General features: G+C 59.4%; 1 protein-coding gene across 2 annotated transcripts in view; it reads left to right on the forward strand.

The window, feature by feature from the left end:
- FBLN1 (fibulin 1) overlaps positions 1-27,646 on the forward strand; it is a 67,835-nt gene that overhangs the window by 35,890 nt on the left and 4,299 nt on the right. The window contains exons 15-16 of one of the 2 annotated variants that reach the window (XM_081083825.1): positions 13,420-13,562; positions 15,893-16,024. In XM_081083825.1, the coding sequence (XP_080939951.1) occupies positions 13,420-13,562; positions 15,893-16,024 (275 nt within the window). Of the gene's footprint in view, positions 1-6,475; positions 7,342-13,419; positions 13,563-15,892; positions 16,025-27,646 lie in introns of those variants that run through there. The other variant, XM_081083826.1, reaches the window with a different exon arrangement.

Genomic DNA, 27,646 nt, shown 5'->3' on the forward strand with positions numbered 1-27,646 from the left:
AGCCCACCGTCCCAGGCCCCTGGGCTGCCTGCAGGATGTCAGGGATCCCCTTCCTCAGGGAGCAGTGAGGTCTCCGGGTCCACCACACACCATCCCACCTGGTTTTATTTCATCTCTGTTAGCACCACGGTCAGTTGTTTCAGGAAAAGCTCCCCGGTGGGAGACAATCTCAGGAATGTGCATACGTGAGCTGTCCTCCAGCCCCTGGACATGGCTCCAAGCCAGCACCCAGCCGGGCTGACTGTGAGCTTGGCCCCTTGACCTTGAGCCTGCTCCTCCCGCCGGAGGATCAGTACACCAGGCCCCAGTGTCCACTTGCTCAGCCCCAGGGCCCTGGCTCCTGGTTCTGGCCCGGCCTCCAGCATGTTGAAACCCTGAGCAGGTTCCAGCCAGACTCAGACAGCCCAGGCCCTTGGCAGCCTCGCCCTCCCCCGGGGCTGCTCTGTGCCCCCGCCGTGTTTTGTCTGCTTGGAACCCAGCACCCGCTTCCTTCCTGGGCTGGTCGGGAGAGCGCTCCAGCACTGGGCTTGTGAGCGCACAGCCTTCCAAAGAGGCTGTGGTTACGCAATGGCCAGCGGGCGGTGGCCCTCCTCTGGTTAAGGAAGCCCGTGTCCTTCATGGAGGCTGTGCTGCCCTTTGTCATTGTAAGTCCCCTCTCCCACAGCTTCGTCCACCTCTGCTGTTTGCCGCCGGCCTCGAACACACAAGCCAGGAAAGTGAAAGGCAGGAGGCCGCCCTGTGCGGGTCTTCACCCCTCCTGAGCTGCGGCCGGGCGGGTTGGCATTGCGCGCCGAGGTTGTGTGAAATCTGCAGACCTCCCCTCAGTTGCTGTGCGCTCTGGAAGCCCTCGCCACCCTCAGTGTGGGAGAAACTTCCTGACTTGCTTGGGGAACATTCATCGCAGGCCTACTGTGTACAGGCACCTGGGCTGAGAGGCCCCCAGCCCCTGCCCACTAGCAGCACTGCAAAACCAGCAATGGCCAGAGTTCACGGGTGCTGAGACCAAGGAGGGCCCCCACATAGCTGGGGTGGCGGCAGGGGGCGCTTGGCTTAGGCAATGCTTAAATGAAGCAGGAAGAACTGAGGCAGGCAGAGAGGGAGGAGGTGGAGGGCACGACCACAGCGGGGTGTAGACACCCATTAAACAGGGAAGGAAGGAGCTCCCAGCAGTAACCTGGGGTGTTCAGCAGGGAGCAGCGTAGCCTCACCGAGCGGCTGATGCCCGAAGGCCTGGTCTGTCCCCACCTCATGGATTCATTGCTGCTCCCTGGGCTGGTAAAGAGGGGGATCGTCATTCTTCATAAATGAGGGCAGGACGTGGGCCCACCCACTGTAAAAGCGGGAGGCAGCAGGCGGCTCCCGGGGGGGCCCCTCCAGGGAAGGTGGCTGCTGTATGAAGGCCCATTCCTGCTCACTGGTGCCACCCAGTGGCACAGGCGGAGAATGGAGCTGAGAGGGTCCTGACCTGAGGAGGCCAGGCGACGCCCATGACTGTTCTCACCACCTGGGATGCTGATATGGCTTTGTAGTCAGGCAGGTCTCTTGACCTTGACCGGAAGCAGGTCCCCTCATGTCCTCCATGTCCTCAGTGGTACCGGGAGTGGGGACGCCCCCCTTCTGGGCTCCTGTTGGATGACCTGTGACTGTGGGGCAAAGCCCGCTCCATAAAGCTCGCTCCAGTTCACCTCTTGCGGGGTTTGGGTGGGCACCCCAAGGCCTATTTTACTGCCAGTCTGTGGCTCTCCTGTTCCTCAGTGCCGTGGCCTCGGGGCAGTCTCTTGCCTCCCAGGAGCCCTTGCTGCATCTGCCATCCCTGCTTGGCAAGGCCTTGGGGACCAGTGAGCACCGGCAGGGATGAGCCCCAGGTGCCAGCCCAGTGAGCGCTGGTCTTAGAGCGCAGTGGTGGCCAGGAGGGCGGTCCGCCTGCTGGGGTTTCCTCCGGACCCAGCGTCAATGTAGAGGCTCTGCGGCCGGCCGTGTGGCCGCTGGGTTCCTCGGCCCTCTGATGGGAAGGCGGGGCGTGGCTCCTGCAAGGCCACATGGTGGCGCCACTGCTGCTCCCAGGAATCTGTCTGGTTACAGTTCTCTCCTGTTCTGGCCCCTCTTGAGGAATCACTGACCAGCCTGGAGTCCAAGTCGAGGGCTGCCCGGTCCAGTAGGGGCTTCCTCAGAGGCCACAGGAGCACCGATCCCTTAGTGGGAACATAGTGACAAGTCACTGACAAGTGGCATCAGTGGAATTTTCTTCCTTCCTCCTCATAACTCCCCTTAAAGAACTGGTTCCATGACCTTGGGAAGGGGTTTGCATTAGAGCTGTACTAGGGAGGCTGGAGGCAGCCCGTCTGTGGTTGCCATTCAGCGAGAGCGGCTTGTTCAGGGCCCTCGAGGGGCAAGGTCGAAGCTTCCCTCGCTCTCGCTGGGCCTCAGCCTCCCTCTCTCCATGTGGTCTCCTGGGCAGTGTCCCTGGTGACCAAGGGCAGTAGCTGGAGCATGGCCAGCAGGCTGGCCACAGACCACAGGGCCGGGCCTCGCGGACCGAGCAGGCTGTTCAGATCCCGACCACACAGTCCTCCCTGCCCGCCTGAGGGGTGTCCCCGGGTCCCGGCGCCGGGGGTGGAACTGGAAATCCTCTCTCCTCCGCGGAGCCTCCTGAGACTCATGGTCTCGGAAGGCAGAGTGGGCTGGGCAGCCTTGGTTCTCGGTTGGCACGGCTCTTGGCCTGAGGGTACAGTTGCTGGCAGACAGGGGGTGAGGCCCTGCCCTGGCGGCTCCTGGGGCTTGTCTCCAGGAGCGTGAAAGTCAGGGACAGCGGCAAGTGTCACCCAGCCTGGGGTGGCCAGAATGGCCCTGTGTCCCGGGAGAAGGACGGGGCCTTGAGGACCGTTTTCCTCTGATATGTGGTGGCTTTCAAAATTACTTTCTCATGGAATATGGGGTGTTGTGACTAAAAACTTGGGGCACATTTTTCTCGGGTGCACGATGAGGTGGACACCGAGGCGCGGGGACCAGCGGCTGGCTCCCCTCTGCTCTGTGATAGGTGTAGTGATGGACCCGCCTCAGGCTAGACCAGCGGTTCTCAACCTGTGGGTCGCGACCCCTTTGGCCGTCGAACGACCCTTTCACTGGGGTCGCCTAAGACCATCCTGCATATCAGATATTTACATTATGATTCATAACAGTAGCAACATGACAGTGATGAAGTAGCAACGAAAATAATTTTATGGTTGGGTCACAACATGAGGAACTGTATTTAAAGGGCCAGAAGGTTGAGAACCACTGGTAGACCCATGAAGACCGTGCCCTTCCCCGTCTGCAGGAGGTTTGCCAGAAGCAGCAGCAGGTGTTCTGGGCGGTTCGGTACGTCAGGGCACTGCTCGACAGAACAGCTGATGTTGGAACCGATCAGGAAAATGGGGCCATGCTGATTTGTGCACATTTGCTGAACACACAGGAGGTGCCGCGCCCATGCTGGGCATGGAGATAAAGCCAGGGTGCCCGCCACGCCCTTGGGCAGCGGGTGGCCTAGGAGTCAGGCTGAGAAATGCCCAGTGCCAGGAGGGCCGGGGGCTCCGTGACTGACTGTGGGGCTGGGACTGTGGGGACCGTGAGCAGGAAGGCATGTCTGGCTGGCTGTGTGTGATGGCTGCGGAAGCTGTACCAGGACGTCACGCACACTTCCCGTTCCCCGCCATCCACACATGCTGGGTCAGTGTTTCCAAATCAAAACCCTGTCCCTGGAGAGGGGACAGGCCACGCAGGTGGGCAAGCTTAACGCACTGAAAGCGACTAGCGCCACCTGCTGGCCAGGCCCACCGGGCCCTTTCTGAAGCGTGTGTGTGTGCGCGCGCGTGTGTGTATATTTGTGTGTGTGTGCGCGCGTGCGTGTGTGTGTGTGTATGTGTGCGTGTGTATGTGTGTGTATGTGTGTATATGTCTGCGTGTGCAAGTGTGTGTGAGAGAGAAAGAGAGAGAGAGCGAGAGGACGCAAAGTCTTTGAAGTGGGGCTGACTTGCCTCAGCCACTGACTGCAGCCTGGAGTCACGCACTCGCGGAGCTTGTCTCCCGTCAGTAGAGTGAGGAGAAGGATGTGAAGGGAAGTGAGCTGGTGGGATGGGCCGCATGAAGCCGCACCGCTCAGGTCAGGTCGCCGGGAGCGCTGCCATCGGCCTGGGCTGGGCTGTCTCTGCGGCTGGGCTGTCCCGGGCCCAGGCCACCTCTCCTACTTCTCCCTCTGCTCCGGGTTCCCTCCCAGGCATGGCTCGCTCTTCAGTGTGCCCGTTCCGCACATACCTGTAGCGCCATGAGCTCACCCCAGGGCCGGCCTTTCTAAAACTCAGGCTGGTCACGTGAGAGGGCACCATCAGTCCTGAGAGAGCGGCTGAGGTAGGCAGTAAAGGAGACCACGCTCACCCACCACGTGAGTGTGAAATAAGCCCAAGTAACCCAGCACGAGGATGAAAACTCACCAAGCTGGTGGGTGACGTGATGGAAGATGAGGGCGGTAGATGCTCCAACTGGAGAATTTAAACAGTCCACGTGGCAGGACTTCCTGGGCAGGTCGGCCAAGGCCTAGGCGCTCCACCTCCACTCTGGTTCCTAAGGCCGCTGTCTCCACAGTATGATGGGCCTGAATGCAGGTATCCCCTGCCGCCATCCTGTCACAGGAAGCTTTAACCTGTCCCCATCCTGTCACAGGAAGAGAGAACCTGCCCCTATCGTCACAGGAAGCTTTAACCTGCCCCATCCTGTCACAGGAAGCTTTTACCTGTCCCCATCCTGTCACAGGAAGAGAGAACCTGCCCTTATCGTCACAGGAAGCTTTAACCTGTCCCCATCCTGTCCAGGAAGTGAGAATCTGTCCCCATCCTGTCACAGGAAGATTTAACCTGTCCCCATCCTGTCACAGGAAGTGAGAATCTGTCCCCATCCTGTCACAGGAAGTGAGAATCTGTCCCCATCCTGTCACAGGAAGATTTAACCTGTCCCCATCCTGTCACAGGAAGATTTAACCTGTCCCCATCCTGTCACAGGAAGTGAGAATCTGTCCCCATCCTGTCACAGGAAGTGAGAATCTGTCCCCATCCAGTCACAGGACATGAGAACCTGTCCCCATCCTGTCACAGGAAGTGAGAATCTGTCCCCATCCTGTCACAGGAAGTCAGAACCTGTCCCCATCCTGTCACAGGAAGTGAGAATCTGTCCCCATCCTGTCACAGGAAGATTTAACCTGTCCCCATCCTGTCACAGGAAGATTTAACCTGTCCCCATCCTGTCACAGGAAGATTTAACCTGTCCCCATCCTGTCACAGGAAGATTTAACCTGTCCCCATCCTGTCACAGGAAGTGAGAATCTGTCCCCATCCAGTCACAGGACATGAGAACCTGTCCCCATCCTGTCACAGGAAGTGAGAATCTGTCCCCATCCTGTCACAGGAAGTGAGAATCTGTCTCCATCCTGTCACAGGACATGAGAACCTGTCCCCATCCTGTCACAGGAAGTGAGAATCTGTCTCCATCCTGTCACAGGAAGCTTTAACCTGTCCCCATCCCGTCACAGGAAGTCAGAATCTGTCCCTATCCTGTCACAGGAAGTGAGAATCTGTCCCCATCCTGTCACAGGAAGTCAGAACCTGTCCCCATCCTGTCACAGGAAGTGAGAATCTGTCCCCCTCCTGTCACAGGAAGATTTAACCTGTCCCCATCCTGTCACAGGAAGATTTAACCTGTCCCCATCCTGTCACAGGAAGTGAGAATCTGTCCCCATCCTGTCACAGGAAGATTTAACCTGTCCCCATCCTGTCACAGGAAGTGAGAATCTGTCCCCATCCTGTCACAGGAAGATTTAACCTGTCCCCATCCTGTCACGGGAAATTAGAATCTGTCCCCATCTTTGTTCCGAGTCCTGGCTAGTCCTGTGACACAGACAGGACCTGGGCCTGGAGTCAAGGCCTAGAGGGGAATGGACCTCCCGCCCAAGCATGAGTCTGGCTTCCTCACTCTGACCTTGGGAAGGCACTGGCTCTCTCAGCCTCAGTTTCCCCATTTGGACAATGGCGTCGTACCCGCTGACAGTGCAGAGGGAAGGCGTGGTGGTGCAGAGCCGAGCACTTGGCCGATGGCCGCCGTCAGGGCTGCTAGTGGGAAGACGATCCTTCCCGGGGTCCTCTCTGCAGCCCCCCAGGAGCCCTGGTGGCCCTGACCACCGGGGCCGGGGCTCTGCCGGTGAGAAGGGGCCACCCCGCCCTCCGGGCACAGCCCTTGACCCCAGCCCCCCGCGCCCCCCGAGGGTGTTGGAAGAGGCTAGTGCCCGAGTCCGCAGCCCTGAGGCCCACGGCACCTCCCGCAGGTGAGTGAGGGGCGCTCCTCCCCGTCCTGCGGCCGAGGGGCGGGAGCCCGCCGCGCACCCGCTTCCCGCACCGCCCCCCGCTTGCTGGACCGGCCCTAACCCCCCTTGTCTCTGTCACTTGTCTTGCAGCCGCTGCGAGCGCTTGCCTTGCCATGAGAATCAGGAGTGCCACAGGCTGCCTCTGCGAATAACCTACTACCACCTCTCTTTCCCCACCAACATCCACGTGCCCGCCGTGGTGTTCCGCATGGGCCCCTCCAGCTCCGTCCCCGGGGACAGCATGCAGCTGGCCATCACCGGCGGCAATGACGAGGGCTTTTTCACCACCCGGAAGGTGAACCCCCACAGCGGGGTGGTGGCCCTCGCCAAGCCCGTCCCTGAGCCCCGGGACTTGCTCCTGACCGTCAAGATGGACCTCTATCGCCACGGCACCGTCAGCTCCTTTGTGGCCAAGCTTTTCATCTTTGTGTCCGCAGAGCTCTGAGCATTCGCTGTGGGCGCGGGGCTCCCTCTTGTCGCTTTCCTCACCCTCCTCGCCCGGCTCAATAAAATTCAGCAGGCGATCCACCCGCATGCCTCGCGTGCCTTGGTTTATTCCTCGTGTGCGGGTGGGAGTCTCTGTTGCTTATCATCAGGGTGAGCCGGGTACTTGCCACGGCCTGGTGCCCCCGGGGGCGCCTGGGGCACGCCTGGGAGCAGCTGTCCATGGCGGTCACTGCTCCTTCCTCCAGGGAGCCCAGGCGAGGGCAGGAGAGGCTCCGTGTGCCCTTGCAAGTGAGTTCTCTTGCCCCCTTTAAGCCCAGAGGTGATGATGGAGAAGGCCCCTCGGAGACTGATTGGTGAGCTCCGTCCCCTCTCATTTTACAGATGTGAAAACTGGGCCCAGAGAAGGGGAGGGTCTTGGCCAAGGTTACACGGCCTGTTTGTGGCCAAGCCGGGCTTCAGGCTCCAGCTTGGTTTCCTTGCTGTGTCGCTCAGAGCTGAGCATTTAACGGAAGCAGAAAAAAAAAAAAAGCATTTTCTGGTGGATGTGGCTCAAGTTGGCCGTCTTGTTTGTCCCGAGAAGCAGCCCGACCTGGTGGTGGGAAAACGCTGGGTGCGGCTGCAGCATCTTGACGCAGCTCTTGCCTCAGGGGGCCAGTGCCGGCGCCGAGGATGCCAGGATGCGGCCCTGCGCCTGGAGGGGCAGTGAGTGCTCTGCTCATGGGGACACCCGGTCGCATCAGGTCCTTCACTGCATTGTCTCCACTCCTGCCAGGCAGGTGTCTCATCCTCAAGGGACACGGAGAGGGCGAGCGACTTGCCCAAGATCACACAGCCGGTGTTAAAACCCAGTTTGCTGACTCCATGGCTGACTGTGCCATTCTGTCACAGACTCCAGTGTGGGCTCCGACCCACCTGCCCCTCCATCTCCACCAGGATTCCAGCCGAACCACTGACCCAAGTCCCCCATGTGCCTGTCAAGGTCCTGCATGACTTAGTTCTCGGGTGCATCTCCAGGCTTAGCTCATTCTCCACCTGCTCACTCCCTGCAGGCCACACTGAGGAGCTCTTTGCTGCCTCAGGCCCTTTGCACATGCTTTGCACCCTTGGTCTGAATGTTAGTTAAACTTCAGCTTAAGTGTTCTTTTCTCTGAGAGGCCTTCCTTGACCCCTGGGCTTGGGTTTCTTCTGTCATTCTTCCTTGTAATTCTTCCTTCATGATGCTGATCGCAGTTTGCAGTGGCCATTTCCCTGTTTCTCGTCATCTTCCCCATAGTCCAGAAAGCTCATGAAGGCAGGGACCAAGTTTGTCTCTTTCAGAGCCCTGTCCCTCGCTCCTAGCAAGATGCCTAGCACAGAGCAGGGTGCGGTCCATGGGTTTCTGTGGAGATTAATGAAACCCCCAAGGCCATGTCTGGTACATGGTAGGCAGTCATACATGTTGGTCTCTTCACGCATTGTGAACAGTGTTCATTTGGATCTTGATACAAACAGGGAGTGAAGGTTCAGAGGGTTGGATGTATCCAAGGTCATTGGTATGTAGAGCTGCCTCACTTCTGGCCGAGTCATTCTACTAAACCGAGCCCCTGGGGGAAATGATAATAATCAGGATCATCATTATTAGAATGATGATAAAAACTATGGCAGCTGACGCTTATGTTCTGCTTCCTGCGGGCCAGCCACCGTTCTAAGCACTTAACTGCTCCTCACAACAGCCTTGCAAGGAAAGGACTGTTATGGTCCCCACTTCACAGTGAAGACGCGGAAGTGTGGAGAGCTTTCTAGTAAGTCACTTGCCCACAGCCCCTCAGCTGGTATCAGGTGGGGCAGGGACGCAGGCCCAGGCAGCCTGGCTCTGAGTCAGCCCCGGAGCCGTGCCCGTGCTGCCTCGAAGGTTGGAAGCCGGCAGGCTGACTGGGTTAGTCAGTGCTGCTCAGGTCGTAACTGGCCTTGTCTCAGGAAGCCCTGGATACAGCCCCTTCCGTAGTTTCCAAGCACAAAACAGGATCTTTTATTCACCAGGGAAGGAGGCAGTGTGGTGAAGAGGAAAGAGCTGGGAAGGGTAAAGGAGATAATATGTGCCAAGTGTCTAGCAAAGAGATTCCGGAAGACGGAAGATACAGCACATAGTGTTTAAAGCTCTCTGGATCCTAACCAAAACCACACAATAACCAGATAAGAAAGTGTTTAAATCCAGAGAAAACATTTACAACTACACAAGGTGATAAGGTGTCCCCATGAGTCCCCAAATACAGTCCATGCCCAACTGGCATCCATGCAGGAGAAAGTGGGAGATGCCAAAGTAGTTCACAGGTATTCCCTGCAAAGTCCAGTAGACCAATTTAACATGAAAGCAAAAAGCAATTTCTGAGACAAATACTCAGTAGAAAGGGAAGCTGAAAATAAAAGTTTTATAAATAAAAAAACATAACAAAAGGGATGAAAAGGCTTAAAGAGAAAGTGACAGATATTGAAGGCAGGCAAAGCTCTAACATACCAATAATAGAAATCTCTAAGGAACTCACCCAAAATAGGGGGGAAAGTAAATACTAACAAATAATAACTCAAAAAACTTTACGGAAACATTTTTGAAAAATTGAAATTCCATATTGAAAAAATACAACATACCCAAACATACCTACTCAGAGCAACCAACATCAAGACATAGGCCAGGTCTTTGGAGCTGCCCCTGAAGTGGCAGGAGGCAGCCACGAACCCTGCTGCCCAGAGACCAGGCAGCCCAGCAGGATACTGAACCTGAGAGAGAAAGGGGTTCCTCGTGCGGATGGCCGAATGCGACTCCTGTAAGAAAAGTTACCAAGTGTTGAAGGGCTCATGCTCTTCTGTCCGATGAGGCGGAGCGCCTGTTGTTAAGGCGACCAATGATATTGCTCCAGAGCCTCCCTTGAGATCTGGTTTCTTATCGGCTCTTGCCCTTGCAACAGGCCAAAGGAGCAAACTCGGACTTTCAAAAAATGAAAGTCTCACCTGCTATTCTAACACCAACCAGGTGGGTCAATGTAATCCCTTGCCTTTGGCGGTGAGTTTCATAGCCAGCGGCAGTGCCAATGCAGGACTGACTGTCTGCCTAGAAGAGGAGCTGGCTCCACGAGTTGAAGAATTGAGACGAGTTGGAGAAGTTTCTTAATCTGACAGTGGTTTGATGTCTACCTCATCTTCATTATAACAGACATGATAGCAATCTTTAGACCACAATAATCCGTGTGTCCTTATACTCAAAGGGCCCCTTTTCTAACTGACCCTAAAGAAAGAGTCTTTAGGTACAGTTTATGGACAGATTGATTGTTATCTATATCTATATATATGATTTTATTTTTATTGATTTCAGAGAGGAAGGGAGACGGAGGGAGAGAGAGATAGAAACATCAATGATGAGAGAATCATTGACCGGCTGCCTCCTGCATGCCCCCTACTGGGGATCGAGCCCGCAGCCCCGGCATGTGCCCTTGACTGGAATCGTACACAGGACCCTTCAGTCCGCAGGCCAATGCTCTATCCACTGAGCCAAACCAGCCAGGGCTATCTTTTCTTGTATAGGTTTTATTTATTGAGATCTGGGGTACCACAGAAATGGTTCCGTTTATCACAGTTCCTGTGGAGTTAGTGCAGCCACCAAGTCTGCAAACTAAATGGTACTTGGTTCCACTGGAGCCACAAAGGGCTCCTCTTGCACAGCACAGCCGGGCCTGCAGAACGAAGCAGGTCCTTTTTATTGTGAATAATAATGAGGACATATTTTTTCATGTTGTTTTCTTTCTTTGCATTGAGTGTGGGGGAGATAAAATAGCTTAGTAAAAGTAATAAAATCAGGACCACCACTAAAAATAACATAGTCTAATAAAATTATTGGACTTTAAAGAAAAGAGAAAGCAAACTATGGGCATCGAGGCAAAACCAGCAAGTAACTTTTAAGGGAAAAATTATATTATCATCAGACTTTTTCACAGCACGACTTTTGCCAGGAAAATGTGAATAATTAGAATGCTCAAGAAAATAGAAGACTAGGACCTTATATCCAACAAAACCGTTTTGTGTACAGAGAGTACAAACTATTATCAACATATAAGCGTTAAAAACAGCTACTCATAGAACTACAACTAGACGAGTGTTACAAGAAAAAGTACAGTAGAATTGCTATGTGCTCAGACAATGTAGATATAGCACGTCTATTTAAAATCAGTAGGTAGAACGGAGAGATCATAGTCCCCAAATATGCTTTTTAGGTAATTAATGGTGGCAATTTTACTATTGTTATTCTGAGACCACTGTGTGGGATAAATAAATAATTTTAGGACATTCTGTCATCGCCTGTGTTCTTAAGGACCAGAATTCTGATATGGAAGAGAGGAGATTCCTTTGTAAAAGAGTCGAGATTAAGGAAAATAACCGTGTGGGCCTTGTTTTTGACTCAGACGTGGTCAGTATGAACTCATGATGTATTTTATCTTCTAACATGTCCACTGCAGCCCTGGCTGGTGTGGCTCAGTTGGTTGTGCATCTTCCCGTGCACCGAAAGTTGACCAGTTCCATTCCCGGTCAGGGCACATGCCCGGCTGTAGGCTCGATCCCTAGCAGGGGGCATGCAGGAGGCAGCTGATCGATGTTTCGCTCTCACATCGATGTTTCTCTCTCTCTCCCTTCTTCTCTTTAAAAATCAATAAAAAAATCTTGTTTTTAACGTCCACTGCAGAGGCCTGGAAACTGACCAGCTCAGTGGCATTGAGTAACCCTGGTACCTGGATTGTGATTTTGAAATACCATTTCCACTAAAAAAATAGCAACAGAATTAAAAACCAAACCCGAGACTTCTTGGAGAAATCGCTGGGGCAATAAAGCCACAAGCTGAGCTGGACCACCTTGTCAGAGCAGGGTCTCCAGTTCCCCTGGGACCAATCTGATTTCCCTCGGGCGGAAGGAGACAGCACTTGAGCTCCAACAAAAGATAATAATTGCAGTGGGTTGGAATTCATCAGATAGTTGAAGTCCTTGATTTCACACTGAGATTTAAATCACCCGTGGTTAACACCTGGGTGATGATAGCGAGCTGGCTCATGACCCTGGAAACTGGTAAACAGTGGGGAAGAATCAGGCCCAGATCTTGCTCTGCGAACCACACTCCCTGGAAACCAGCTCGCATGTGAGGGAAGTGTTTATTGCAGAAGTTTTCCAGCCAATACATGCAAAAGAAACAACAGACTCAGCACATCAGCGTTTTCCAATCCCCGGTGAATCAGTGGGTCTGGGCCCTGGGCACACACAGCTGCTGACGTCACAGAAAGGAAGACGACCAGACAACACGTGTCCCCTGATGGGAGACATGCCACCCACTACCATCTGGCCCAAGGGGTTGGGCCTGCCTCTGACCCGGGCCTGGGTCAGCGACCAGCGTGCCGGCAATGCAGGGGCCCGAGGAACATACTGAGCCCGCGAGGCCGCAGTCGGCAAGGCCAGATGTCGGAGGCTCTACGGCTCAGACACTTCTGTTCCTTAGCAGATCAATTGTGGGAAATGAGGATGGAGAGGAAGCCTGTAGATTAAAAAGGACTTAAAAGACATAAAAATTGTGCCCTGGCTGGTGTGGCTCAGTTGGTTAGGCATCATCCTGTGCACCCAAAGGCTGCCAGTTCAATTCCCAGTCAGAGCACACGCCTGGGTTGCAGGCTTGGACCCCAGTAGGGGGCGTGCAGGAGGCAGCTGATCAATGTTTTGCTCTCATGTTGATGTTTCTTTCTCCCCTCCTTTCTCTCTAAAAAATCAATAAAAAGACAAAAAGACATAAAAAATTTTGCCAGACAAGTCCAAATGACTGTGTCTCAAGATGCACACTTGTGTGATAGAAACTATGATGAAACCCAGGGAGGCGACCGCCAGGGAGTCAGGGCGGGCTTGCTGTGGGCGCAGGAGGGGTGGCCTGGGGCACGTGAAGGCCTCAGGTGGCTGGTGAGGCGCTCTCTCTTTGGCCTGAGTGGTGACTAAGGCGTTTGCCTTATAATACTCATTGAAGTATAGCTTTGTTTGTGTATCATTTACGTTAGTGTTTTATTTTACACTAAAAAGATTTTAAAAATATGTCTAGCACGCGGCCTGGAGCATAGACCTGTAACATATTGCCTCTCCCCCTCCTCCCCTCCCGTGAACTGCAGACTGACTGTGTGCTGAGCACCGAGCTGGTTTATATCCGCTCCCTGGTTTGTGACCCCGTGACCCGCCCGACTGAGGGCTCCATGGAGGCAGGGCTCCCCTGGTGCCCCGCGGCCTGGCCCCCGGCCGGCCCTCAGAACAGACTTGCTGCGCGAGTGAATGAATGTGTGTCCGCTGTTGTAGGAACGGGCTCAGTTCACGCGAGCAAAGCCTGGCTGGCTACCCACAGACACGGGCGCGGCCCTGCCCTTCGGGGCCTGTCCAGGGTGTAGGAGGGGCCCGAGGCATCCTCAGGGAGCAGCGGGCTGTGGAGGCTCTGATGGAGCTGGCTGTGGGCCGCAGCCCCACCTGGCCACCTGCCACCTCCCAGGCCCCGTCTCCGTGAGGACGGGGTCCAGCTTCCCACGCCCCCCGTGCTCTGTCCTCAGGCTCCACCAGGAGAAGACAGACACGGTCCGCTGCATCAAGTCCTGCCGCCCCGGCGACATCAGCTGCATGCTGGACCTGGTGCACACCGTCTCCTACACCGTCGTCTCGCTGCCCACCTTCCGCGAGTTCGCCCACCCAGAAGGTAAGCGGTGACCCCATGGCCTGGAATTGGCTTGGGGGTCCCCAGGGGAGGCCATTGTCTAGGGAAGCTCCCTGCAAGGCAGCCACTCCTGGGTAGGATGTGGGTTTGGAGTTTGAAATGTAGCCCTCTCCCCGACCCCCACATCTCCTGTGTGTCCCCAGACTGCATAGCACTGGGCGGCCCAACCCCAGCCCTCTCCCGCTCCCAGGTCAGGGCCACTTAGAGGTCACAGTCACTCAGCAAATAGCGATGAAGCGTTGACTCAGTGCCAAGTGCTGGGGAATCTGGGGGGGCCTCCAGGAGGAGGTGACTTTTACTCTCGGGCCTGAGTGGTCACTAGGAGGGAATCTGGTGAAAGTGGAGAGGAGGGTGCCGAGCAGAGCAGAACCTGAAAAGGCCTGCGGGTGAATGGGGAGTGTGGGCACCTGAGGAACTAAGCCTGGTTTCCTGGCTGGAGCAGGAGGCTTGGTAAGGCATGAGCTGAAGCAGGGGAGCCTGCTAGGGACCCACCCTGGATGGGGGGATAGATGGGCTGGAGCAGCTAGATGGGTCCAGGGAGCCAGTGCTCCTGTGCCCACCCCTGCCCGCAGGGAGCTCCTGGCCTGCCCGCCCGTTCACTGGGGCGGAGCCAGGGGCCTTGCCCCCAGTGCCCAGCAGACTGCGAATGCGGCCCTGCTCTGTACACTGGCTCTGGGGGTGTCACCCCCATGCCGGCGCTGGCGTGGTCTCAGCCACCCCTTCCGCTGCCGTCTCCATCCTCCGCCTCCGAGGAGCTGTCACTCAGCAAGCGGAGGCTGAGCCTCTGTGCTGGGCTCAGGGCCAGTCCCTGGGCCTGGGATGAGGACGAGCTCTCTGACCGCCCCCCCCCCCGCCCCCATGACCACACCCTGCGTCTCCACATGTGAGGCCCGCAGGCAACCAGGGTGCGGGCCAGCACGTCGGCCTGGTGTGGGGGTGGCGAGGGCAGGACCGGCTTCTGAGGACGCGTTGCCTGAGGAGCAGGTGGCCGGCCCGACCCACTGGCTGCTCCGGGAGGCGCGGAATCTCCGGGAGGCGCGGACTTGGTCGGAGCAGAATGCCGGGTCCCGCCCGACGGCAGGCAGATCCCCCCAAAGCGCAGCCGCTCTGCGGCCTCACGGGGCGCGTCTAAGTCGGTTCCGCAGGGAGTTGGCTGTGGCAGAGACCCTGCTGGCCTCTCGGGCCCGGAAGTCCAGACCTGGGCCTTGGGCACCGCTGGCAGGAGGACACTGAGCCCACAGAGGACGCCCGGAGCTGGCCCAGAGCCGGTAGCGGCGGCCTCTGCTCCAGCCCAGGGCAGCGGCCCCGCCTCTGCCAGGTGGTCTGGGAGATGGACAAGGCCACCCAGCTGCCCGGCCCGCCCAGAAGTGGCTGCCCACCCCTCACCGTGGGCAGGAGACAGGCTGCCCCTCGCCTTCCTGACCCTCCCCCGTCCCCTCGGGCACCTGCCTTCCGTCCCCCTGCTCAGGAGATGCGTGAGTGGCGACCAGTTACTGCGCGGTGCTGGCCCTGACCTGGGGAAAGAGCCGGAACCTCTCCAGGCCTCGGTTTCCCCGTGGGTAGGAAGCGGGGCTGGCGCTGTGACCCCTCGGCACCCCCGCCTTCTCCGTGCAGGGGGCTCGCTGCCGCCGGCCCAGGAGCCGATATGATGGTGCCCGCTCTGAGAAAAGCGAGAGCTTTTATGTGCGAGTTCCGCGGGCCAGGAGGCAGGAGGCGGGCTCACATCCGCCTCCCAGACCCGGGCTCAGGGGGGCCTGGGGGTCCGGCTGCGGGGCTCCCTGCTCAGGGTCCTGCCTTCCTGGTGAGTGGGCTCGCGTGTGACTCGTGGTGGGTTCTCGTGTTCCTGGTGAGTGGGCTCGCATGTGACTCGTGGTGGGTCCACGTGTTCCTGGTGAGTGGGCTCGCGTGTGACTCGTGGTGGGTCCGCGTGTTCCTGGTGAGTGGGTTCCCGTGTGACTCGTGGTGGGTTCTCGTGTTCCTGGTGAGTGGGCTCGCGTGTGACTCGTGGTGGGTTCTCGTGTTCCTGGTGAGTGGGCTCGCGTGTGACTCGTGGTGGGTTCTCGTGTTCCTGGTGAGTGGGCTCGCGTGTGACTTGTGGTGGGCTTGCGTGTTCCTGGTGAGTGGGCTCGCGTGTGACTCGTGGTGGGTCCGCGTGTTCCTGGTGAGTGGCTTGGTGTGACCGTGAGTGGCCACGCCTTGGTCGGTTGGTATGAAGCGGGCGGGACAGCTGAGCCAGCCCCACTCGCAGAACCGAGGGCGGATTGGAGGAGCCGCGGGCCCGGCTGCCCCCCCACACTGTGCTCCCTCCACAGAGATCATCTTCCTCCGCGCCGTCATGCCCGCGCACCCCGCCAACCACGCCGACATCGTCTTCGACATCACGGAGGGGAACCTGCGGGACTCCTTCGACATCGTCAAGCGCTACATGGACGGCATGACCGTGGGTGAGTGGCCGAGACGTCCGGTCCTCCTGGCCTGTGTGCCACCCGGCGGGAAGCTTCTGGACCAGCCCAGCTGCCCGCTGAGGCCTCTTCCTAAGCCCTAGCTGGTCCCGCACCCACAGGGCGCCCAGGTGGCAGGGCTCGCCTGGGGCCCGCCTCACTGGGCGTCTCACAGCCGCGAATGTCAGGCAGATCACGGTCGAAGTGCTCATCCCAGGCTCGGCACAGCCCCCCACTCCCTGTGAGCCGACATGATTTTATTCTCGGGGTACAGTGCAGGGAGTGTCACTCGGGGAGTCAGACCTGCACTGTGGTCTCACCCGGAGCTGGCTGGCCTTGCCGATGTCTGTGTGTCAGTCGGAGTGTGCGTCACAGAGCCCCCATATGTGCAGCCCTCTGACGGGGGGCGGGGGGGCAGGCTGCTGGAGCCCCCTGGAGAGTCAGGACCATGGGCGCATGAAGGAGGCAGGGGAGTGGGACTGCTGGGGAGGGGACGGCAGGGCAGGGCGGCTGCAGCTGCAGGAGGTGGCAGCTGAGCAGAGTCTCGGGGGCAGAGGGAAGCTGTGTGAGTCCCTGTGTGAGCCTGGGGACCTGCTCACAGCACCTCCCAAACTGTCCCGTTTTACAGAATTTAAGCTCCGGGCACGATGACGATCGGAGCCGCCATTTGAGCTTAGAATAGACTCTGACCATTGTCAAAGCAGCTGAGCAGACAAAGGCTAGGCCCTGTCCTCTCCTGGGCCTCAGTCTCCCCATTGTGGATGGGGGAGGGGCGTGGGCTTCGTGGTCTCCAGGCCCTGGATTCTCTGGGCTGGACCAGAACCGGCCTGCCTGTGGCGGCCCGGCAGCGCGCTTTGGGACACGGCCGCCAGGTGGCGCTGTTGGACCTCAGACCCGGCTCCCTGAGCCGGGCCCACCGTGGTTAAACTGGCAGTTACGCCCGTTGCCAAAGGGCCATTTATAGCAACTTTACAAGCTCTTAAATGGGTTCTCGACTTGTAAACACGACTGAGTCATGGGGGGCTCCCCGCCCCCGCCTCCTCCCCCGCCGGTTGGCAGCAGGCGTAATTAGTTAATTACAATTAATGCCCCATTAGCCCGCGGAGAGCCGGGGGAGGGGTACAGTGCCCTGTCAGCAGCCATCACCGTGCTGCCCCGGAGGCAGCCGCTGCCCCTGCCTCAGTGTCCCCCATTGTTAAGGAAGAGACCCTGGAGGAGCCTTTAGGCACGTGGGGTGAGGACCGGCAGGAGGAAACAGGGCCAGGGTCTGTGCCGCCTGCGCCTGCGTGTGTGCTGGGAGGGAGGGTGCGGGGCACCCTGAGGGCACACACAGAAGCCACCTCGCGCCAGCCCTGGAAACGGGGTCCTGGTGGGGCTTGGGCGGCTCTGAGCGGGGCCGGGCCTGCTGCCTGTGGCGCCCCGGCCGCCCGCATTCCTCCCGAGGCAGCTGTCAGCGAGCCATGAAGGATGCGGTCCAGCCGTGCGAAGGCGCCCTTCGCGCCCCAGGTTCTCGGCCTGACAAAGCCTCCTCCCCAGGCGTCCTCGCTCTGCGCCTGGCTGCAATGGGCGAGCTCGGAGAAGGGGTGACTGGGGGGCCCGGCTGCAATGGGTGAGCTCGGAGAAGGGGGACTGGGGGGCCCGGCTGCAATGGGCGTGCTCGGAGAAGGGGTGACTGGGGGGCCCGGCTGCAATGGGTGAGCTCGGAGAAGGGGTGACTGGGGGGCCCGGCTGCAATGGGCGTGCTCGGAGAAGGGGTGACTGGGGGGCCCGGCTGCAATGGGCGTGCTCGGAGAAGGGGGACTGGCGGGGGCCCGGCTGCAGTGGGTGTGCTCGGAGAAGGGGGACTGGCGGGGCCCGGCGGCAAGGGCCGCAGGCCGTGGATGATCAGCCCCTGGGCCCCCGCGGGTGCTGGGTCTCAGCCACCCACCACCTGCCTCTCAGCACAGCTGTCCACGCTTTCTCTGAGGAGGTGACGTTCTGTCTGCCGAGGCTCGGCTCTGCCACAATGTCTGCCAGAAGCTGCCGGCGCCCAGGAGCTCGGTGCTCGGCGCAAGCGGCTTTTTATTTTTTTAAAATATATTTTATTGATTTTTTACAGAGAGGAAGGGAGAGAGATAGTCAGAAACATCGATGAGAAACATCGATCAGCCGCCTCCTGCACATCCCCCAGTGGGGATGTGCCCACAACCCAGGTACATGCCCTTGACCGGAATCGAACCTGGGACCTTTTAGTCCGCAGGCCGACGCTCTATCCCAGCCGTGGGCAAACTACGGCCCGCGGGCCGGATCCGGCCCGTTTGAAATGAATAAAACTAAAAAAAAAAAAAAGACCGTACCCTTTTATGTACTGATGTTTACTTTGAATTTATATTAGTTCACACAAACACTCCATCCATGCTTTCGTTCCGGCCCTCCGGTCCAGTTTAAGAACCCATTGTGGCCCTCGAGTCAAAAAGTTTGCCCACCCCTGCTCTATGCACTGAGCCAAACCGGTCTCTGCGCAAGCGGCTTTTTAGGCACCGGTTAATGTTGGGTCCGGTCCGCCCGATCCGGCCGGCGTGGTACCCAGCAAGGTGGACTTCGCTTCTTGCGCGTCAGGCCCTCCTGTGGCGGACGTGACATGAGACCGAGGACTCGCGTGCGGCGACGTCAGCCACGTGGAGCGTGAGCAGCGGGTGGGCGAGCCGGACTGTTCCCCGCGGGGCTGCTCCCTCGCCATGGAGTAGTGCCTGGAGGTTCGTTAGGCTCCGTGGACCAACAGCCGCAGGCACGACCCCTCCCAGCAAGAAGGGCCCCGGCGTGGGGCTGAGCGGGGCGGCACACAGCCTCCTATGGTGGTGCCTCTCGGCCCCCGCCTGCGAGTTGAGATTCATCAAACTCAGCGGCAGGGAGGTGCCCCCTGCAAATGACGGTAAAGCGAGAGCGGCCCCAAAGGGAAGCTGAGCCAAAGTGGTGGGTTTGCTAGTTGCTCTTTCTCGATGGAGCCGGCAGGCAGTTTGGGCTTAGTCTCCGCATGGTTCACAGGAAGCCGCTGCTTTTGTTAAAACAAGTGTGAGCGCCAAAGAGGACGCCAGCATTAGAGGCACCCGAGGTGTCGCTTTGGGCCTCGGAGATCCCCGCCCGTCTTGCCGCTTGCACGGGGTGCGCCTGTTACCGCTGCCGGACACAGACGAACGTAGATTCATGTAGATCTTTCTCCGGGAGCAACCTCAGAGCAGCTGCTCCTGGGAGCTGCCCCGTCTCTATTTCCTGTCCCTCCCCGTGAGGGTCAGCTAGTGGAGCGAGGCTGCAGGGAGCTAATGCCGGCCACTCTCGTCCCTGTGGCCCGGCTTGGGGAGGGGACGGCCGCGGGCTGTGGGGAGTCACAGTGGTCCGGGGCAGGCAGGCCCACAGGGCACCAGGACTCACCAGCTAACTGCTCATCTGTTCCGTCTGTTCCCTCTATTCTTGATGCCTCTTGGCATCTGCTAGTGCTGGGTGGAGAGGAGGCAGCTCTGCCTCTGGAGAGGGTGACAGTCCCCAGAGAGTGACAGGAGAGGGCAGAGCCAGGGGCTGCCTCTGCCTGGGCAAATCAGGGCAGGCTGCAGGGAGGCGGTGGCACCTGGCTGAACTGGTACCGGCCAGGGAAGAATCAGAGGGTGTTCCAGTTCCTTGTCCCCTGTGCCTGTGCACAGAGCCCTTCTCAGGCTCCTCGCTGTTAAATCCTCGAGTGGCCTCCGGGGACAGTCGCTTGGCTGGCATCACCATTAATATGAGAAAAAACTGAAGGGCCGGACCGAGGTCCCACAGCCAGCAAGTCAGAGCCGCGTTGGCAAGCAGGTGTGTGAGATCCAACTCCAATCTCAGCGGCTCCCAGGCTGCCGCGGGCCCCTGGGTCCCTGCGAAACCAGGGCTCCTGTCCTCAGCCCCGGCCAGGCCCCACTGGCTGGCACGGTGGCCGCCAGTGCTGTGTTCAGTAATGTCTGAATGGATGGAGGGTCACATGGATGTCGGCTCCCCTCAGAGGTGGTCATCCATGTGAGGGTTGGGAGGGATATGTCCTAATTACAGACGCCAATGAATGTAATTAGGCCCACTGATCTGTGGACGCGCCTAGCAGAGACTGGTGCACAGTAGGTGCGCAGGATGTCAATACTAATGGGAACCTGGACCTTTTCCCTGAAAATGGCCCAGGTTCCCACTTCCCACCTGTCTGTGCTGAAGCACCATGTGGGGCGTCTGAATCTGACCAGAGTGCAGCGCCCTCGAACGGCCCCCTCCCGCCTTCTTAGAGGCTGCTAAGCTCTTCTGCAGTTTGAACCCGCATCCTAACCTTCACCTGTGAGCACACCAGGATGGTTACTCTACTTCGCGTTTACCGTTTGAAACTCTCAGTGGCAGGGGTGGCCCATTTGGGGGGAAACAGGACCGAGTCTCCACGCCGGGTCTCTGGCATCGCCAAGGGTTTGCCCAGACACCGACGTCAGGTCACCGCCAGGCGTCGCAGCGAGCAGGGCCCAGACCAGCTCTTTAAAGTCATTACCTCTGAAGGGGTTAACCCTGCGCGGCTGACCCCGTCCTGCGTCTGCCTCGAAGAGCTTGGCCTGGGATCAGCGCACATTACGCACGAGATTCAGAAATTCCACCTAAAGACAACAGCGCGGCCGTCCCTGCCGGGCGATGAGTGATGGCCCACGTCCCGGCTTTCACGGCAAATCCCGGGGATGAGGGGCCCTCTCCCCGCCGGGAGGCACGGCCCCTGCCCTGGGTGCACCCTGGCCACCGGCCAAGCGGTTTCCCAGGTGACAGCCGGTTGCCTCCAGGCCCGGGATGGGCCGAGGCCGACTTCACCTGGAGGCTGGCAGTGTCCCGGGGACTGGGGGGGGGGGGTGGCGGGGCATATGGGGTTTCAGAGGGGTGAGGGGAGGACAGACACCTCATGCTCCCTGTGGGGCCCATGGAGCAGGGGTGGGGTTGGAGGTGGCAGGTCCACGCCATGCCGGACGCCAACCACCGGAAAGGGCAGCTCTTGTCCCTCCAGAACCCCATGAAGACAGCTCTCGCCCCCCAATTTCACAGATGCAGGAATCCTCAGGGGTCACCCCAGGCTCACCTCTGATAACTCCCAGGCAGCCCCCATTTGGACTGGACTCTCAGAGGACTTGGTGGGGAACGCCCCACTCTGGAGCCCCCGAGTGAGGCACCCAGGCCCCGGGGAGCAGAGCTGGAGTCCCCGTGCTCCTGCCGGGCAGCCCCCACTCCCGGCCCAAGCTGGACCCGCAGTGGCCTGATCAGCATTCACTCAGAGCCCAGGGCCTGTCTCTTCTGACCTCGAGCCATGACATTCACCTCCTCCTCCTCCTCTTGGTAAACTCCTAGCCACCCCTCAAAGCCCAGGTCACCAGCCCCTTCCACACGCGCTGCACCGGCTGAGTGTGCCCCTCCTTCCCGTGCACCCATGGACCCCTCTCTCCACACTCACTCCTCCAGCAAACGGTGTATGTCCTGTGGGGACAGGCCCTGCTCTAGGACCAGACAGACAGACATGGGCCTCCGCCTCATGCAGGCTTTATTCCCGAGGGTAGGAGCAGGCAAGAAACAAGTCTAATATATGCACGGTCTGCGGGTGGGGAGTGCTATTAGGGGGCTGGAGGGGAGGAGGGGAAGGCAAGAGGTGGGTACGGGAGCAGCTTTTAGTCTGGTGGCCAGAGACATTTGTCTAAGCACTGGGGGACGGAGGAAACGCACGTGCAAAGGCCCTGGGGCAGGGCGAGCCTGTTGTGTGGGGATTGTAGCGAGGAGGCCAGTGCAGCCAGCGCAGAGGCACGAGGTAGGGTCTTGAGAGGCAGGGTCTTGAGACCACCGTAGTGCCTCTGGCTTTTCCGCTGAGTGAGGTGGGACCCGTGTGAGCGTCTCAAGGTGAGATGACCGATGCTGTAAAGGCTCCTCTGGGTGCTGGGCTAGAAGCAGGGAGGCACCGTGGGTTGTTGCAGTGACCGGGCTGGAGGGTGACGGCGTCCGCCCCGGTGTCCGGCAGGCGGGGTGAGCGGCAGGCAGGCTCGGGCTGTAACGGGGAGGAAGCGCCCGGTTTTGCTGGCGAGTTGGACTTGGAGTCCAGCGTGACCCTGGGTTGTCGTCAGCTGGGTGGGAAGGCTGTGACGTGGCAGCCCCGGGAGGCCCCAAGTTCACTCTGGACACGAAGTTTGAAGTGCTTGTCAGACACCCACGGGAGGCGGCGGAGAATTAGCGGGTCTGGGAGGCGTAGCACGTGGATGGACGTTAGGGCCGGCGGGCGGACGAGCTCACCCGGGCGCTGCGTGCAGCGAGGAGAGGAGCCAGAGCAGGCATGCGGCCCTCGGGTGCCCGGGAGGTGGGGGCGGGGAGGGCGGGAGGCCCAGCTCGGAGCCCTGACGCACGGAAGAGGAGGTGTTTCCGGGGAAGTCGAGGGAGCCACGCCGGTGCTGCTGGGAGTCTAGTCAGGTGCCCGCTGCGTTCGCCATCAGATGCAGACAAGGCCCTCCCCGGGGAGACGGGCCGGAGCTGGCGGCCGTGCTGGGGTGGAGCAGGGGAAAGCTCCGGCCGCCGGCAGGTGTGCAGTCATGGCCATGAGTTTGAGCTTGACTTCCTCTTCCACTGATGGAATTCCTAGAGCCGTGGTCGGCAAACCGCAGCTCACAAGCCACATGCGGCTCTTTGGCCCCTGGAGTGTGGCTCTTCCACAAAATACCGGCTCTTCTACAAAATACCGACTTCTACACATGGGCCAGCCACCAAGTTTCAATCACACTGTACATGCGCGCCCCCACATGGTATTTTGTGGAAGAGCCACACTCCAGGGGCCAAAGAGCCGCATGTGGCTCAGGAACCGCGGTTTGCCGACCACGGTCCTAGAGGCAGGAGCCTACGGGGTTCATTTGTGCTCTGTCACTATCTTTCTCCCTCCCTCTCACCGGCCCAGCACACAGGCTGCAGGATCGCACGCCTGCTGACTTCAGTGTAGCCTGGGGTTCCAGCGAGCCCAGAGGGGACCCTGTGTGTCCCCCGCCAGGTTGTCCTGCGTCCTCTGTGTCCAGCCCAGTGATGGTGGCCCTCCTGCTGCTGTTCACCTCACCTGCTGGGAGCTGGGGGCTGGGCCGGTGAGGAGAGTTTCAGGCAGAGCCACAGCGGACCCCAGGATTGGGTTTGCGTTCTAGAAGGGGGACTCTGGCCGCAGGGCGAGGGTGCGAGGCTGGCGAGGGTGCGAGGCTGGCGAGGAGGGAGGCTGGCGAGGAGGGGAGTGGCGTAAGCCTTCAGGCAGAGCCCGTGAGGCCTAACAGGAGGCAGGGGGTAGACCAGTGATGGCGAACCTATGACACGTGTGTCAGAGGTGACACGTGAACTCATTTTTTTGGTTGATTTTTCTTTGTTAAATGGCATTTAAATATATAAAATAAATATCAAAAATATAAGTCTTTGTTTTACTCTGGTTGCAAAGATCAAAAAATTTCTGTATGCGACACGGCACCACAGTGAAGTTAGGGTTTTTCAAAATGCTGACACGCCGAGCTCAGAAGGTTCGCCATCACTGCCCTAGACGCTCTGACATGGAATCAGCAGCCTCAGGGTGACTGCGCTGTGAGGCTGGAAGCCCCAGCTCTGGAGGGTGCTCCCAGCTCTCGGGCCGGGAGGGCCTGTGTCTGGGGGAGAGGGTGACCGGGGTGCGAGTTGCCCACATGGGGCATCTGGAGGGACTGAGTGGGTGATGAGGTTGGGCCTGGGGCAGGAGGAGCGGGGTGGGGGCGTGGGGGGGGCTGGCGCAGGCAGGGGAGACGGAGGGAGAGAAAGGACTCCTCCTGCCGGCAGCCACCCAGCCACCGTTGGGTCACGTCGGGAGAATCAAGCAGGTGCATCAGGCGCGTCTCCTTCCAGACGCGGCCCAGGCCGTCTCCCCCGGGAGGCCGTGTGGCTGGTGGAGGGCAGAGGCCCAGGCCGCCTCCCTGGCGCTCGGCACCCATGCCCACGCTGCCACCAGCCTGGGGTCCTGGGCCTGAGCTGAGGGCTGAGGTGGAGAGCGGAGGGAAGGAGCCGCCGCTGGTGCCGTGGGAGGAGGCGGGTTCCTGCGAGGCTGACGCTCTCTCCTCCTGCGCAAGGGGCCGTGGGCGCCCGGCTGGCTCCCGCTCCCGGTGTGGCTGGGCTCTCGGGAGACGCGTGCAAGGAGCACATTTATAATGAATGAGAGATGGGACGGTTCTGCCGGGACGGTTCTGCCGGGATGCGCTGCAGGACAGCTGGTGTTTTAAGGATGCGCCCCGACGCTGCCCTGCCTGCCCTGCGTGCTGTGGCTGGGCACACGGCCCCTTCCCTGCCAGTTGCTGATGTGGTCGCTCCAGCCGCCTTCTGCCGCGCTTGCCCTGTATCTATGACCCCGCCAAGGGCAGTGTGTTCTGGAAGTTTCCCCACATCATGCCGCCCCGAGAGGAGGGAGGAGGTGCAGTGGGTGGAGAGCGGGCTCTGGGGTCAGGCCCTTCGGTGCCCGGCAGCTGCGAGGTCCGGCCATCGGCTCCCAGAGCCTCCCCGCCTCCCGTGGCAGGGGGCACAGGGGACCCAGCGACTCCCCTCCGTCCCCTGCGGTGCCCCGCCTCGCCCATCCGTCCTCGAGGGTTGCGCCTTGTGAGTGCTGGCAGCCTTTCTCCGCGTTCCTGGCTTCCCTCCGCCTGGGTCTGTGCGGTCACCCGAGCCTGCGGGTCCCTCTCTCTCAAGGCCCGTCGGCCAGATCGCCCGGTGCTCTGCTACTTCCCGGCTGGCCCTCCTGTCGGAGTTTGGCGAGACCACGCGGGTCTCCTCGGAGCTCCCGGGCCCCCCATTCCAGCGCCTTGTCCACAGGCCCGCACTCCACCTTCCTCCCTGCGCGGGCTCTGCCTGGCAGCCACCGAGGCCCGCCCTAGGGCTGCCTCTAGTGCGCGGCCTCTCCCTCCGGGCGTCGATCCCAGAAAACCCAGTGACGCTCGGCTGGGGTCCGTTCTTCACCAACACGCTCATTTCCGGGGATGAGTTTCAACCTTATCAGCTTCGCTTTATGCTTTGATCTTGAGTTCATTCATTCACTCAACAGCTGCCGGTCGAGTGACTCCTCTGTGTCAGGTACGTAGTAGGACCAAGGACCTACTGTGTGCCAAACCCAGAAATTCAAGAGTGACCAGTAGAGGCAGAGCTGTTGGCCCCTGGCCTTACACGGCGGGGAGAGGGGTGGTAACCAAGAAAACAAATGGCTGGTGCCGGTTCTCAGGTGGCGGCGGTTTCCAATTCTTTTTATGATGCCAGCGTGTGGCTTCCTCACCTCACCCCTGCCTGTTCTAACGCCAATCTCAGCCTCTGAGAAGCTCAGGGAGTCTCCCTGGCAGGAGGCGCACGCGGCCTCTTGAGTCGTCCCCCGCCTTCTTTGTTAAAACACGGACACCTCTGTTCACACCGGTACACGTTCCCAGTCAGAATCCTGGCCCTTCCCAGTTGGAGGCCGAACTTCAGAATGGACGGTGACGTGCCCGGCCACGCGGGGGGTCAGTGAGGGAGGGACAGAGGAGCCCCGGCTGTGACCCAGGCTCGGGTCAGTGGCCCTCGTCCCAGAGGGCCCGGGGCTGATCTCAGCACCTCACGGACGGCCACGTGCAGCCCCGGCGGCAGGAGCATGGGGGTGGCTTCTGGGCCCAGGACCCAGGCCACGGGCCCAGCGGCAACAATGTCCCCCACTGGACCCGGGGCTCCTGTGCAGGCTCCCGGGTCCCCCGTTCATCAGCTGCAATTTTCCAAGCAGAGACAGACAAGAAGGTGAAGTGCCTGAGGGGCCTACATTTTTCAAAGGGAAAAAAAGGCTTAATTATATCTTAAGAGGCACAGACACGCCGAGGAATCCCAGCGAGTCTGAGACCCGAAGCAGAAATGCCAGGACGAGGGCTGGAGGATGAACACAGTTGAACTCAGCATCACGGCCTTTTTCTTTTTTTCTTTTTCCTCTTTCCTGGGGCTCTGGCAGCAGGGGGATGAGGCAGGCATGCGGACAGGCCCTCTCCCGACAGCCACCATCCCAGGAAAAGCTGCCTCATCAGAGCCGCTGCGGCTCCCCGGGCCTTCGGGACAAAGTCCCATCTTCCCGCCTGGAGTGGGGGCTCCACGCCTGATGCCTTGTCTCGCCTCTCTCCTTCCTCCCCTTTCTCTCTCATCTTCCTTCCCTCCTCTTTCCTCTTCCTCTGCCTTCACCCTCCCGCTGTCATGTCCTCTCCTGTGTGTCCTGCCGCCCGGGCTGGGGACGGGGACGGAGGTGAGCGCGGGGCAGACCCTGCCCGGAAGCAGGAGCCCGCTGTGAAGGTTCCCTCAGGGGGCAGATGGGGGTCACGGCTGAGGGGGCCAGGCGCCAGGGGACACAAGGTGGGACTGGGAGGCTTCACGGACCAGGTCACAGGGCCAGGGCCTGGCGCGTGGCAGGTGCCCACCTCCTGTCTGTGGAGTCAGGTGGGTGTGTGGGGACCCGGTGGGGATTCCTGATGTGTGCACAGCCCCTGATGGGCCACGCGTGCTCTGCCCCCGCCCTCGCCCCCCTCCTGTTTCCTGCACGAGGAGGGCTGGCGATGGTTCTGGGAGAGGCCAACCTGGCAGGTTCTGGGAAAGACCGGCCTGGAACCGGGGAGGGGGGGGGGGGGGCACAGCGGCCAGGAGGCTGCCGGCCAGGGTCCTGGTTCCCTTGAGGGGTGAGGCCCCGAGCAGCCCTCCTCCACCTCCTCAGCCTCCTCTGCCGTCTCTCCCGGGATTGACCCTGTTCCCAGAACTGCCTGCACCCTCAACCCTAACCCTTGGCAGCGCCCTAGTGTGAGGCGTTTACTACAATCTCGTCTGCACATTTTCTCGTAACATCTGTCAACCCAGGGGCCCAGCTCGCTCTGCGGCCGAGTAGGTGGCCGCATTGGACGGAACCAGGTCCCCTGCAGACACTGGGAGGCCCTGACAGGCGGCGGTCATGGTGTGTGTGTGTGTGTGTGTGTGTGTGTGATTTGAAGGTTGCTGCCTTGAACCCCTGCTTCACAGAAGAGGAGGCTGAGACCCGGGAGGGCGTAGGCTGGGGCTGGGACTGCGGGGCCCGTCCCCCAGGCGCGCTCCCTGCCCGAGGCTTTCTCTTTCCTCTGCCCCCGGATGAGCCCAGCAAGGGCAGCTGTCACTTCCCTTCTCACTGAGCCCAGTGCCGGCACTCGGCCATGCCCAGAGGCATGTGGGTCTGCCTGTTGAGACCATTACAGCCCCCGCAGGAGCGAGGAATGTTTATTTAAATCTGTGGGAGTAACATAATCATTTTCTATTGTGATATTTATATTTTATATATAAATTTATACTATGTCTTATATAATATATGCTATATATCTTATATCCTATCTAATAAAAGAGAAACATGGTAATTAGCCATACATCTGCTACCCTTCCCATTGGCTAATCAGGGTGATATGCAAATTAACTGCCAGCCAAGATGGCGGTCAGCAGCCAGGCAGCTTGAAACTAACATGACCCAAACAAACCAGATACCTGCTTTCAGCAGCAGAGGCCTCAGAGCTGGAGCCAGAGCTAAAGCTGGCCCAGAATAAAAAAGAAAAAAAAGAAAAAAAGGAGCAGTTAGGAGCTTCAGCC

The sequence above is a fragment of the Myotis nattereri genome (assembly GCF_964212035.1).
Source record: "Myotis nattereri genome assembly, chromosome: 2".
Lineage (NCBI taxonomy): Eukaryota > Metazoa > Chordata > Mammalia > Chiroptera > Vespertilionidae > Myotis > Myotis nattereri.